This window comes from Centruroides vittatus, unplaced genomic scaffold, assembly GCF_030686945.1.
Source record: "Centruroides vittatus isolate TY-2023 unplaced genomic scaffold, ASM3068694v2 contig_1863, whole genome shotgun sequence".
Classification (NCBI taxonomy): domain Eukaryota; kingdom Metazoa; phylum Arthropoda; class Arachnida; order Scorpiones; family Buthidae; genus Centruroides; species Centruroides vittatus.
The window spans coordinates 1,040,628-1,056,603 of record NW_027121147.1 but is presented as its reverse complement, the minus strand read 5'-3'; the positions used below and the strand labels follow the sequence as shown (position 1 = coordinate 1,056,603).

General features: G+C 31.5%; 1 protein-coding gene across 1 annotated transcript in view; it reads left to right on the top strand.

Moving 5' to 3' along the window:
- LOC136970005 (triple functional domain protein-like) overlaps positions 1-15,976 on the top strand; it is a 231,686-nt gene that overhangs the window by 162,691 nt on the left and 53,019 nt on the right. Inside the window, 2 exon segments of the mRNA XM_067264363.1 lie at positions 581-671; positions 15,211-15,322. Of these exon segments, the coding sequence (XP_067120464.1) occupies positions 581-671; positions 15,211-15,322 (203 nt within the window).

Genomic DNA, 15,976 nt, shown 5'->3' with positions numbered 1-15,976 from the left:
GTTAATAAAGACAATAATGAAATGTAATTACAATAGAAGTTTGTAATTCAGTATGACTAATAATCCAGCACTTTCTAAAAAGTAGCCAATAATCTAGTATGCTAGTATTTCTCAAATCATTATTTGTTTGGACATGTGTGCTAAAGACTTGAGTAGAAATCAAGCAAAGATTGGGATGTAGCTATTCAATTTGCTACATGTTGAGAAGTTGACTATGGAATTGAGAACTATATGATCGAGTAAAATGACTCATTTTGTTATAGCATCTTGTTTGTGTTGGGTCAAAGACTTCCACTGGTGCTTTTCTATGCCTAATGTGTGTTTATGCCACAGTCATCAAGTAATGTTTCTGCACTGTGCAGATTGCTTATAACTTACTGAACTTTACCATATATTTTTGTATTTTCACAATCTGCAATTTACATTAATCTGGCACCTCCCTAGTTTTATAGATGCCAGATTAACAAACTTTTACTATTCTTTTACAAGCATAACAAAACTTTTTGTTTATTTTGAATAAAACGTATATTTTTCAAATATTGAAATAGAAAAACTTAAGTATTTTTATTTTTCTTTACAGATTCAGTTTTATCATGTGATGTGAGTCCCAGTAATTCATATCCTCCTCTTATTCCTTCATTACCAGTAACAAAAAGACGAGGGACTTTTCGGTAAGTTTATTGTATCTTATTAACATTTTCTATTCTTAGTCTTCATATAATGATGAAAACTATAAACAAGTAACGTAGGGTTTACTTGTCTGAATAGAATAAATTTTTCTAGGTTTTTTTTGTAATTTTAATTTTTTTAAATAATTTAAATGCCGTTATGATAAAGCATTTCCACTTTCTCTGATAACTTTAATATGATCTTCTAACAACAGCACTTTGCATTTCTTTTGTTTTTCGGACATTTTCAAACAAACTGAAATGAATTTCCTTTGTAGCTAGACTAATTTATTTAACATCTGCACCCTAATTTCAAGAGTGAGAGAAGTGCCCAAGGTAGGTTCGAACAAGAGTTTAGACTAATTCATTATATTAGGAGGGGAAAACGTTGTTGAGATGGGTTCAAACAATAGTTTAGACCAGATATTTTCATGGAAGTGGTTGCTTATTACAGTTGTTGTATGTTGTTTCTGACCAAAAAATCAATGCCTGTGGTCATGTTACACAGGTGGTTATTTAATACAGGTAAAACAAGTGCAGATGTTAAATAAATTAGTCCAACTACAAAGGAAATTCATTTCAGTTTGTTCAAAAAGTCCGAAAAACAAAAAAAATGCAAAGTGCTGTTGTTAGAAGATCATGTTAAAGTTATCAGAGAAAGTGAAAATGCTTTATCACAACGGCAATTAATGGTGAAGTTTAACTGTGGGAAAATGCAATTTATTAGACTGTAGACCTACAATGTTGTCCTTAGGGGTAAAAAATATTGTACACGATACAATTAATCAGCTGATCTCATCACTTGATAAAATTTATTTTATTTTTTTAAGCTCATATACAGTACATGTGTGATAAATAGTTTGTATCAACCTATCTTATTTCTGTGATATTTTTAGAAAAATAATAGCAAGTAATTTTCACACACAAAATATTCAAAAAACAATAAATGCATTAACATAAAACTCAGTTTTAGAGGCAACCTTCCATTTTTCGATTCTGGGATTGTCATTAATGTAATGAAATCATATTATGAGAAGATCATTTTATTATTAATTAATAATTTTTCTTATTGTACTTAAGAAAATATTAAATATTTTTAAAAAATACAGTATTTTTAAAGTTAAAATAAGATTAATCTAACGAAAACCAAAACCGAAGTGATGGAGAGATGCCACGCACTTCTATATCGATGACATAATACACGTAACTGAAGAGCAAACAAAGAGAACCAAGTTGAATTAAGTTGGAAAAAAGAAATTGTGTTATAATCAAGAAAATGTGAATACTGTTATTAATCTTTAAAATATTGGTATTAAATCTGTCTTATAAGATTATGACGACTCCTGTTGATTGAGTTATCTGATAAGAATAAAATACAATACTAATATAGCTTTATCGTTGAAAAAATTTGCTTATTTTTGCTCACCTTGAGTTTTGCTTAGTAGAAATGGCTAAAAAGTGCGCAAAATACGTGCAGAAATACGGTACTATAGCACCACCTGTCTAAATGACTGCTTTTTGAAAGGAACAGTGTGGTTGCCATAGACATATATATATTTTATGAAATTTAATGTGATGATGTGGATCTGATGATGGTAATGAACTTTGAACAGTATCTGTTTTATTCATGATATTTATTTATTTAAAAATCAGAATGCCAAATAAAATTTATTTCATATATATGTATATATTAAATAATGAGACTCATGACAGCACAATTACTGTAATATAGTGTCATCATCATTTAGTAATCAACAAGAATGATTAGTCATGATTGGAAATGAGGTTAATAACTTTCTGTTGTCAACTTCTGTCAATTCATTTTTATTTAACTTACAATAATACAAAAAATTTAATTTAATTGTTATATTTTACTTACAGTAAGAAAGCTGAAGCTTTGTATGAATAAAAAAAAATCAATCAATAATAGAGACTGTAACTTGATACTGTTCAATACTGATATATTGGCATATTGGAATGTTACTGATGTATCTGTTTTACAAACTGATACTCCAATCTTTCTTTTTTTAATAAGCATCTTTCACATTGTTTTATCATAACAGGCATTTGAACAATGCAGTGTACAGTACATACATACCATACTATAAACTGTTTATTGACATTTTTCCTAATTTCACTTCCCCAACTCTTGCTATGTCATATTTCACTTAACAGTAGTAGTAAAAATATTAACTAATAATTAATAGAAGAATTATATAAAGTTTTAGTATTTTCCACTAGGAAAAACTATTTATTATGAAATTTTGCTTGTTCATATATTTTACTGGTAAATCCTATCCATAAATGTATTTAAATATTTGTATGACATAAACTGGAAATTTTATTTAACAGATATCACCTTCAATCCTAATTACAGTACTACTAATATTTAGATACACCATTAATTCACCATAGTCTACTATAAAACATGATATGCAGAGTAGTATGCTGTGAAATTTTAAAGATTGTTTTAAATTTTAATATTTTACTAAATACTAATATATCCAGAGGTTGCACTGCATAGGACCAAAATCACGACGTGGCGATATTTTTATTAAGGCGGCAATAAAAATATAATACTGGCAGTAAAATCCTAGTTTTCTTGTTTTGACATTCAGTATGAAATTGAATAACACATCTATACGATGTGTACTATAAGTAAAAAATAGTTAATACTAGCAGATAAGCCCGGCATTCCTTGGGCAAAAAGTAACGATAGAAAAGATTATTACATTATAGCCAATCTTATCCATTTTTACAGAATGCAAGAATTAGGTTCCACCTGTTTCCATACTAATTAGAGAATTTTTAGATGGATCTAAAAATATGTTCAATTTCTCGCAAAAACTGCATCTGTGCCTGTAAATCTTGCACGTCGCTTTCTCTTAACACTCCCATTGTTAAGGAATACATTGTTATTTCATCCCCACGTCCACTTCCTGTTCATATATTGTAAAGAATACATGTTCCGGGATGTTTCCGAGTGTTCCAGAACATTCTGGAATGTTGTGGAGTGCTCTCGAATACTCTTGAATGTTCTGGACTGTTCTAGAAATTTCTAGAGGGCAAAACTTCCAGCCCTTATATTTTCAACAGCACGTCCTTCAGGTAAAAACGGGAACCTTCTTCATGGATGGGGGATAGAGGGCTACCGCACCATATAATCCGGGACCTCCCTTGATCGTACCGGGACTCGTTTTTGAGTTTTAGCGGCACGCACATTGTACACTTACTTTTATAATATATATTGATTAATAATATAATAATAATGATAATTTATAGTATTATTTGTTTTATTGTAATCAATGTAACGTAATTGGTCAGTAATTAATCAATGTAAATATTTTTTTATTTTTTATGTTTTTTTTTATATAAGATATAAAGTTTGTCATCAACACCATTTCATAAATAAATATATTTCAACTCTGATTTTGATGTTATTAAAAATAAATTTTAAACCCCAATTTAAAGATTCTTAATTTAACAAAAAAAAATAGGGCTTTATTGGTTTTCAATTAGCCTTAGGCCCCGAAAAATCTAGATTTACCCCTGCATGCACCACACATCTAGCAATTTCACGACATCACATGGCAAGTTTGGGAAGAAAAATAGAAAGTGATGTCAAGAATTGAAGGCAGTTTTGTGCAGTGCTGCCCAGCGTTTCCAGATTGGGATTTTTTATCAGCTGAGAGAAATTTTGGGCTGATTTTTTTTTTCAATAGACTAGAACAAAAATTTGACATGACAGAACCTGTGAAATACTGTTTAAACATTATGATCAAATGTGTTGTTCAAAATTATTCATTAAAAAAATTATTCAAAAATGATTCCTATTGCTAGCAAGGGGAGGGCCAGACATTCAGGTCTCTGATTTGAATGAAATTTGGTAAGCAAATAGCCCTAAACACAAACAGCTCCTTTATCAAGTAATAGGACCCACTTCTCAAGCATTTCCAAAAATTGGGCCTCTGAAAATTTAGTGTTTAGCTTATAAGTCTTTGGAAGTTCCATATCCAAGAGTGGCGATAGCCCAGTGAATAAAAAGACTTTTAAAGATTTATAAGCTAAACACTAAATTTTCAGAGGCCCAATTTTTGGAAATGCTTGAGAAGTGGGTCTTATTACTTGAACAAGGAGCTGTTTGTGTTTACAGCTACATTCTCATCATGTTTCGTTTGAATTGGAGACCCAAATGTCTGGCCCTCTCCTTGTAAGTGACAGTTTAACATGTTACTTTTGCTTTCCAGTTGCCAAACTGATAAGGCTACTAGCACCTACATTAATTAGTAAGTAAAACTAGTGGCAATAAATAAATAATTTGAAGTGGCAAAAAAAAGTTTAAAACTGGTGAAATGGTGGTGATATTTTTAAATTTTCAGGGTGACCCCCGACTGTGCGCATTAATTTTAGGATTTTATACAATTATTTTGTGAACATTGACTTGTGAGCACTAAAATTGGCCTTTCTTTACTGCTAGACTTATCACAGGACATCAAATTAGACTTAGAAAAAACATTTTTTTAAGTCCTGTGATGGTGTAATAAGTCTAGCAGTAAAGAAAGGACAATTTTAGTGCTCACAAGTCAATACAAAGACTAGACAAGAAGCGTATTATAGTATTTTGTGAACATTTTATTTTGTATATAAATTTTTTAAAAAACTAATAATTTGAAAATATTATAGCATGTTTTAATGCTAGCATACCATTTTTTCTTCTATTCTTCTATTAATCATTCTAGCTGTCATTTATTTCCCATGATTTAATGAAGAGTGATGATGTGACTTGGATAAGATTCAGGAAAGTGAAATTTGAAAAAATAGATCCTAACCTTATGAACTTTGCTCATGGTACATAGAGCATTTTCAACACATGATTTCTTATTGACCATCATGTGACATATGGTTATTGTTGCTTTTAGTTTAGGTTTGATGAAATGTGGAAACATTACATACAGGCAATCTGTCAAGGGGATGCCTCTTAGGGAAACTTTCTTTGGGAAATTTGACTCTGCTAATGTGTTAGACATGTGAAGATAAACCCAAAAAACTCCACATTGTCAGTATGTCGATAAGGCAAGAACCTGTGACTAGGGACGACCTGATACCACAAAAGTATCAATACCAGCTACTATTATATCAAAACTGGAAATCTTGCCAGCTGTGGCTTGATTTTGAAACTATATGTGTAATTGAAATATTAATATAAATAACATGCTTTATTCTAGTTAGTTATTATTATTAAATTATTGTCAGACACACACACCTTCATGCTGAGAACTTTAAATTTAAATTTAATCATGAAAAACAAACGTTTTCGGCCACTCCACTGGCCATCATCAGGTTAACTATATTCGAATACTATTTCGAACAACCCGTTCAAAATTGAAATAGATTACAATAGAACTCAAGTGCTCAAAAGTAATATAAATAACATGCATGGAAAAACGTATTCATTCATATTTGTCGGAGTTGATTGGGGATTACCAGTTTGTTACAAAGAGCCCGATGAGTGTAGTAAAGGATTTGCAGGAGTTAGCCTTAATGGATAACGAGGTTGGGTCAGTAATGGACTTCGAGAGTATGTATCCGTCAATCAAACCATCCTCATGTTTTGATGCGCTAATGGAATTGTTATATGGCTTGCATCCGACTGCGGCAGCGTATCGTAAGGACCTGGAGATGATGGCAGATCTGGTATGCGGGCAATCGTTTTTCGTGTTAGAGAGTAAAATCTATAAACAGTTAAAAGGTGTCCCAATGGGCAGCCCAATGTCTGGTCTGCTGTGTGAATTGGTGATAAGAAAAATGGAGCGCATCACACTTATCAACTTCAAGGAAGACATAATCTTGTACAGAAGATATGTGGATGATGTGCTGGTCATATGGAAGAACCATGCAAGGATACACCAATTCTTAAATGCCATGAATTCCAACGATCATGGCCTATGGCTAAACTTGGAGCAACTTAGTAGCGACGAATTACATTTTTTGGACATTGGTATTGCATTTAAGAACGGATCAATAAACATGAAAGTTTATATAAAGCCTACACACGACCCGCTATATATACCGTCAACATCCAATGATCCTATTACGTATAAACTCTCAGCGTTTAGAGCGTTAATTGGAAGAGCGTTTCAATATTGCTCTAACATAATGGATACGATGCGGGAACTGGAGAGAATCAGGCAAGTGGCCAAGATGCTGGGATTTGGTCCAAGAACGGTTGAACGTTTGATTGCCGCGTACAAGAATCCTAAGAAAAACAAGAAAAAACGAGATCTTACAAACGGCATCACGAAATTCATGTATAATAAGCATCTATCCTCTGTTATGGAGTGTATTGCAAACCACAGGAACAGCAATATTGTGTACAAAAGAGCTCCCTCGATATATAAATTACTAAGAAACGACAAGGAAGAAATTAAACGGAGTGAGCAGCCGGGGGTGTACTCGATACCGTACAGCAACGACCAACTAGGGATAGAGAAAGAATACATCGGGGTTACGACAAGAAGCCTAAGTAAAAGACTTAAGGAACACAGATATGATGTGGCGAAAAGTAAATGCACAACAACGTTAGCAAAAATGGTCGCAGACTGAGGGGTCCGTGGTTAAATGGGAAGAGGCCAAGATCTTAACACCGATACATTCGCCGACACTTGCAGCTACAACCGAAAAATGTGAAATTTATAAGTCCAGCTTAACCAAAAAATGCTTAAATTACAAGGATGCGACCATTTTACCATCAGCTTGGAAGTTTCTAATTAAAAAAGTCACAAGAACACATTAACTAGGCACAAAAGATTGCCTATAGATATATAGATATTGCTATGTTTACATGTACCATTGGCATGTTTTATTTTATTTTATTTTATTTATTTTTCTATGTTATTTATATTACTTTTGAGCACGTGAGTTCTATTGTAATCTATTTCAATTTTGAACGGGTTGTTTGAAATAGTATTCGAATATAGTTAACCTGATGATGGCCAGTGGAGTGGCCGAAAATGTTTGTTTTTTATGATTAAATTTAAAGTTCTCAGCATGAAGGTGTGTGTGTCTTACAGTGAAATAGAGTCTGAGTGAGAGTAGGAGAAGTATTAAATTATTGAAACTGATTTCTAATATAAACTAAATACAGTTGACTCCGCATAAGTCAACACCCGGATAACTCGTCAATAGTCGGTTACGTAGTCAGATTTTTGTGGTCCCGGCAGTGGCGTAGCGTAGTGGGGGCGGCAGGGGCAGCCTGCCCCGGGCGGCACTTTTAGGGGGCAGCAAAATTTTACAATAAATAATAATATCTTGTAAAAATACCTAAATAAGGGGGCGGCGAAATTTTCCTCCGCCCCGGTCGGCTGACACCAACGCTACGCCACTGGGTCCCGGCCAACTTACATGGGCATTAATGTTATTAATGTTAAAAAATTTGGTTAACTCGACATCATTTAACTCGTCACCACTGGATAAATCAACATACTTTTTCTGTTTCGCACTTTTTAGACGTCTGATAAGTTGACTCCCCTCCTGAAAAAATGAGTTCACACCATACAATAAGCTGTGTGGTATGAACTGTTTTTTCAGGGGGGGAGTCGACTTATCAGAATTCTAAAAAGTGTGAAACAGAAAAAGTATGTTGATTTATCCAGTGGTGACGAGTTAAACGATGTCGAGTAAACCAAGTTTTTTAACATTAATGCCTATGTAAGTCGGCCAGGACCACAAAAAATGACTACGTAACTGACGAGTGACGAGTTATCCGGGTGTCGACTTATGCAAAGTCAACTGTATTACCAATACAATAGTTTATTTGAGGTTTATATACTTTCCAGGTTTTTCAAATAATTGACAAATTATTTATAAATAATAATCTGGACTCTAAGCTTACTGTATATAGATTCTGAAAATGAAATTTGATGTAATAAATTTATTGATTTTTGGTCATTAATATTTACTATATAAATTTAACTTAACCAAAAATAATGTAAGATTCGTATAACTTCCATATGCACACCAGAGTGTGTATAATAAGTAAAATTCAACTTATTCGAGCCTCTAACCGGTGTGAAAAATAAATAAATTCAAAGAAACAAACGTTTTCTAAACACCTTCCATGTTCTTCCTCAGGTAAAATAGCTGGATTCCTTATTCCGGAACACTGCTACGAAATTTTAAAATAAAATCAAGCGATAATAGTTCGATTGCACAGTGTCCATTGCACAAGCATTGTAGCTGTCATGTTCTCCGCCATTCAGAATTGCATTTACTCTTCTCGTACGCATTTAGTTTTTTATATGATGCAATATTCTTATGTTAACGTTAAATGCCCCCGGGCATCATCTGATGCCAAGTAAATCTTTAAGAATCATTATGCAATAAGGTCTGCCAAGCAAATGAAAGAACCATTTCCTCCTGTGAAAACGTTTGTTTCTTCGAATTTATTTTATTTTTTTCACACCAGTTAGAGGCTCAAGTAAGTTGAATTTTATTTAGTGTAAGATTTGATTTCAGTTTTGGCAAAAACTGATTTTAAAATTCAATTTCAGTCAGATTTTACCTGTCTGTGAAAAATGTAACAATACCAGATCCAATATCCAATGAAAAGTATATCATATTACACCAATAGTATTGAATACAAAAAGTACTCAGTATTGAAGGAAAGCATACAGTATTGGTATTGCAGTGTCCCTACCTGTGACTATCAGTGTTCAGTGCCAACTTGGTAAGGGATGCTACTTTGTTGGAGACTGGGTGCCTTTTTAGCAATGAACAGGCAATATGTGAACAGTTGCCAAATCTGACAATAAATTAGTAGAAATTGTGATATTTCAAGCCAGTTGGTGATTTTTGCAACAGTTTTTTTAATCTAGTGATTTTTTTTCTAAACTGTTATTTATAACAGTTAGATAAATGTATTCAAGGTTTGTTCGATTTTTTTTAATCCTAAAAATAGGGCTGGAGTTGGGCATTGGCAAACTATAATAGACAATTGCAATTGCCTGGGTCCAGATTTTTCAACAGCCTGTAAATCAATATATAAACTTTTATTTCTTTATACTTGAGTTTAAGTCACTAGATAGCAAAGAGAATATTTTTTAAACCAATGAGCTTTCAGGTTTTTTTTATTACCAACATCTGTAGAGTATGGATGGAAGCAAATATCAGTATTGGATCAGATCAGATCTTATCATAAACTTCAATATCATATTATCTTTAATCAATATCTATATTTTTTCTTATCAACAATGTCTATTATTTGCAAATTTTATTTTATACGCTGCGCTATGTTGTTAGTGGATAATTATAGCCTGTCAACATATTACAAGAATTGCATTCTTGGACTATTTCTTTATTTCTTTTGTTTATAGGATATGTTTATTTCATTTTATTTGTGTGATCAGTTTTGAATTTTTTGAATATTTTTGAACTTATACATTTATTTTATGATATCTTAACATTTGGATGATAAAATTTGAATTTATACTCTAGAATATTACCATCCAAACTATCATTGTGGCATTTCATTACGTATTCTACTTGAAGAAGGTCATTAAAAATGTCCGAAAACATTTGTTATTAAATTTTTGCAGTTTCTTCAAGGTTATTTGAGTGTGTTTATAGGATAGTATAAGAGAAGAAAATTGGCTGTTTAGGATGCTGCAACTGATGTTCAAACCATTTCACGATATTGAGTCAGAATAATTGATGGAAATTGATTTACTTTCATAGAAATTTTCATTGGAAAATCTTAACTCATCTTGAGAAGCTAATTATTCTCCTTAGCCAAGTTATCTAAAACTTTTAATAAGATTATTACATCAAAATGTAATAATCTTGAGATGTCTGAGATCTGTAAAGGAGGACTGAAGCTGATGATGTGGAAAATAGATGAATTTTATTCTTTCACTGATAACTTGTGATTTTTAAAGTGAAGTATTATATTAAAGAGGGAAAAACTTGTTTTCTGTGTTTGATGTCTTTCTTTGTATCAAATGATATATTATTCAAAATTTGGAAGATTGAACAATTTCCAAATGTTTTGATGATAAATAGAACCCTCAGTAAAATTGGGAGCACTTTGTTCTTCTTTTTGATGATCATTAAACTAAAAAAGATTCATAATGAATCAACTATCAAAATGGAGTTATAGGCAGAAAAAGCTGAACAGAATTATCTTAATATATAATTTCCTTAATAAGAATTTGTACTTTGAAATAGTACATAGTCTTAATATTTGAAATAGTAAGGAGTTCTTCTATCAGTGGAGTTGAAGGTTTTAGAGAAATTACGAAGATTAGGATTATTGAAAGTTATTTATTTCCAAATCCTTCAGTTAATCTTCTGAAACAATACATTTGCTTATTATGCATTTGTTTTAAAAAGTCAGCTTTACTAGATTTAAATACTAAAGAATGCCATTGAAATGTTGGAGTCTGTTCAATAAAATTATATTATAAACTTTAAGAATAACAAATAAATAAGAATTTCCATATGAAAAGTAACTTCTGATTTTTATATTGTTGGCAGGATAAGTAAAACACAGAACTATCTGAACTGTTTTTGACATCCATATTTGATCCCATTTGAGAGCAACAGATATTAGTTTTATTTATTTATTTTTAAACATCATACAATACTCTTTTTAAAGAATTCTTGGAAACTTTTTAAATAACAATAAGCAGTTAGACCTGGCATTGCCAGGTTAAAAAGCAGGTATACTTTTAAGATGGTTTCCCATTGGTAATATCGATGCACAAGAACTGTCTAAATAGTTCTATATTTTTGTAAAGTTAAAAAATAAATATTATAAAAAGCAACTATCCTGAATAAACAATCACATTACAATTATCATTTCACACAACAAAGCTTCAACCATTTTCAACTTTAAGGTTTCTTGAAATATGATTTAGCTCTCTTCAGATATGCGTATTGCACTAACAATACAACATTCTATAACCACGTATACGAGACAATAGTAAAGTCCATTTTGCAAACATTGGTGCAATGGGTAATGTAAAATTTTTCAAAAGCAGGTCTGGAAATATGTTAAGTAGCTTTTGCAGTTTCAGAGACTAGGTTTAAAAAAGATTTTTAAACACTGTATATGTAACTATCATAAAAGTTTGATTTTGTAATTACTTTTTGTTGTTTGTAAATTTTATTCTTAAAAAGTTTTACATTAAGAACAAATATCCCTCATTCAGAAAATAGATGTTGCACTTAGGGCAAGATTTGTTAAGGAGCGGTACATTCAAAACAATAGTAGAAATTTTCATTCTTAAAGTTTGTTGAAAAGTTTTCTTGAATGAAATTGGAATGAAACAGAAGTTGAATTAAACTGTAGCATTTTTTTGATTTTGGCAATAAGGATCATATTAAAATAACTAAGTTTTTAATATAATTAACAATCAAAATCAATTAATTAAAAACTTAATGTAAGTTACTTACATTAAGTTGTGAAACAAAACCAAAACTGCAATAAAATAAATTTATAAGACAACTAATTTGACAGAAACAGCTAAAAGAAATAACAAAACATGTAATATGAAGCAAAGTGGTTTGAATTGAATTAATTATTAATAATCCTCTGAAATAATTATTTAATTTTTCTGTTTTTAGGATGATAAGCAATAATCATAACATCAAATCACAATTTAGATTCCTATTTTGCAAACAGATTTTCAGATTTTCACTCCCCAATATTCCTAAAGTTACGAGAAGCAGGGTGTATCTATAATGGAATGAAAACAGAGTCAGCTTAGACACTGATTGTATATTGGTATATTTTAATTAATAACTAACAAGGGGATGGCATAATATTGGGTCACTAATTTCAATCAAACTTGGTAAGGTTATAGCACATCCCCAACAAATGATGTGCGCCAAGCATTAAGGGGCCCACCAGTGGCCAAGCTGTCTTCGTACCCTGAACACTGGGAGTTTGGTCATGGGTTCGAGCCTCACTCGGACAGGCTGGCCACTTGGAATTTTCCAGGGTTACTCCACATCTGTAACGCCTAAATAGGGCCGGGTTCCCTTAACAACACCTCCCGGAAGGCATCCCCCTAGGCAGATTGCCCAAGTGTTGCATTACCATAACTTAACAAAACAAACAAAGCCAAGCATTAAGGTACAATACTCAAAATTAAAGTTGAGTGTTGTGCCTTAATGCTTGACTGAAAATTGCAAATTGCCTAAAAGCTTTAGAATTTCTGCCATTTGGCCAGTGGCTCGGTGGGGGACACTCTGGTTTCATAATTGTGAGGTTTGTTTTTTGAATCTCAGTGATGTGTGTGTGTGTATACACAAAACTATGATTTTTAATTTTTATTTTTGAATATTCATGTACAGTAATAATATGGGATTTGTACTAACATTTATTTACAATTTATTTGGGAAGAGGGTTAGATTCAAATAAAATTATCATTATTCAAGGCCAATTTTTTTAATAAAAAAAAGACAGAAAAATTATTCAGCCTGTTTGCTTTCTGTGAGCACAGTTTTGTGGATGATAATTGTTGTAGAAGCGTGTGAAACAACAAACATTTCTGAAGTGTACACATTGAATAAATTAAAATTTTACAATAAGATGATGATTTATGTATGTCACTGAAAAACAAGCTTGTATAGTGTTTAAAAATACTTCTCCATCAACTAATTTGGAGGAGAATCATTCGTACTGTATTTGCATTCATACATTGGAAAATATCAGAGCACTTGTTTTTTTTTCTACTACCTTCGCAACTTCTGAAATTATTGAAAAACCCTTGGCTGCAATTAGGTCTTGATTTTGAAGGATGCTTTTACAATGTGTAAATTTTGTAATATTGTTGTGCAGTGATTCTTCTGCAGAACAAATTTCTGTTATATCAATGTTAGCATGAGATATTGAATCCATCCTTTTGTTCTTTAGTGAACAAAGATACAATTATAGACGAATTTAAGTTGAACAGTGACTTTGTTGCCAGAATAAGTACATTGAAATACAGAAAATGTTTTGTTTTTAGATAAATATTATTAGGAAACATTTGTTAATTGCTTTTGACATTGACTTGTTACTTGAAACAGATGGATTTTATTGTTTTATTACCCTGTTTATTGTGCATTTGTAGTTTTCTAAAAATAAATCAGTTTTTCTTGGTGATAATATTACAAATTTAAAAACATCAAGAATTAAAAATTATAATTTTGTATAAAAAAGAAAAAACTACATTGATATCATTGAGATTTGAGAGAGAAACCTCACAATTATGAAACTAGCACACCCCCACCAAACCACCAGCCACTATATTAATGACAGAAATTCTGAAGCCTTTAAGTGATTTGCAATTCTCAACCTCAATTTTCTCCTTTAATTTTGAGTATTGTACCTTACTGCTTGGCACATGTCAGTCATTGGGGTTGCACTATAATCTCACAGAGTTTGATCGAAAATCAATGATGCTGTTCCCTCATAAGTAGAAGTTCCATTTTAGTAACTTTAAATTGCACCATTAGATTCCTTGTGAAAAGTTGTATCTATTAGACTCATTTTCAGCTCCTTAAACAGTTTCTTTTTAATTTCTGTATGTGTATGCATGTACACACCACACACACAGATTCAGAAATATAAAAAATGTATATTTATATAGGTTTTATTTATAAAGTTCATTGTAGAGTAGACCTTTGGAGGCTTCTCGTCTGCCTCGACATACAAAAGATTACAATCTTCCCTCTGGCAGTGACACAAACATTTATAAAAATTTTTACATTTAATAAAAGGTTTTAGTTGGGACAATAAGTATAAACTTAGAAAATATACAAAAAATTTCAAGTGACTTTTAATGTTTGAATACCCACCATGAGTTACTGAAAATTCTGAAAAGCATAGTTCATATTTCACTTGGTCAATATGATCACAGACATTTTTTCAATCATCAGTGAAAACATGGTTTCTTTTTGGCATTTTAGAGATTAAATGAATTTAACGTACAGTACAAAATAATCGCAAATGCCGACCAGCAATTTGAACTCGGGGCTGCACTATTTTTATATCTTGTATATTCGACACTTTTAAAATTTTACCAAATAACCAGACAAAATGACAAACTGGCCGGGACGCTGGGACAACATTGTCAAACCAGGACAGTCCCAGTCAAAACATGACGTCTGGTAAGCGTAGTTTTATATATATATATTAAATATAATGTGTGTGTGTTTGTTGGGATCAATAATAGTCAAATTTCAGTGATTTTAATCTTAAGTGTAATGAAATATCTGTCATAAGCACATTGCAAAGGAGGTTTAAAAAAGTTTTATATGGTACAGCCTCTCCGTTTTAAAATTAATATTTAATATTCTAAAATATCAGAATGAAAAATATTTTGAAAGTTGCTTTAAGATTGTTAAGAATCCTGATGCTAGGTAACATTTAAATTTCAGACAGAATTATATGAAAATTTGTTTTTCCAAATGCCTGTTGAAAAATATTTTTAACTTTTTTGTCTTAATATTTTAGATGATTGATATATAAAAATTTAATCTATACTTTTAATTTCAGAAAGTGGCTTTCAAATCCTGTCCGCAAATTAAGTCATGGTCGTGTTGACAGAACTGCAAGTGAACCAACCAAAACAAATAATAAAAAGTCCGTTGGTTCTTATAACTGGAAGGTAGGAATAAAGAATTTTTGTTTTTATAATAATGCTTTAAGTTTTATTATATTATAGTACAAATAAATACTGCAATATATGTTCATAATATTTAATTATTAGAATAACTTTTCATTATGTTTATGTATTTTTTCAGTTAATTACACTGAAAGTTCCTATTATGTAGGGTTAGAAATTAAGAATTTGTTACTTGTCCAGCAGACAACCAGCTCTAGATTTTTTTTCTGGTTGCCATCTTGCTTGAAGATGTCATGCTTGCAAGCAAGTTGTTATAGGCATGGCAATCAGTATCTATAACAAATAATTAATGCATTAACCGCTACTGACCAAAAACACTTTTTACCTTGAACCAGTACTACTACTTATTCTCCATGCTCTACATCAAGGTTTGCAATCACTCGCCTTACTGACAGTCAAGAGCATGAGAGCATAAGAGCAATAGCAAGCACCAAAGCACATGACTACATGCAAAGTGTCAACTTTGCATGTAGTCATGTGCTTTGGTGCTTGCTATTGCTCTTAGATTTGTAAAATGAAATGTTCAGTTCCAATTTTAGGTATTAATATATGGCATTCCAAATGTTAAGTATTGGTAGATTGCCATCTGTATTTCTTTTACTTAATGGATGGGAAGAATTAAGTGACTTGAAGAGT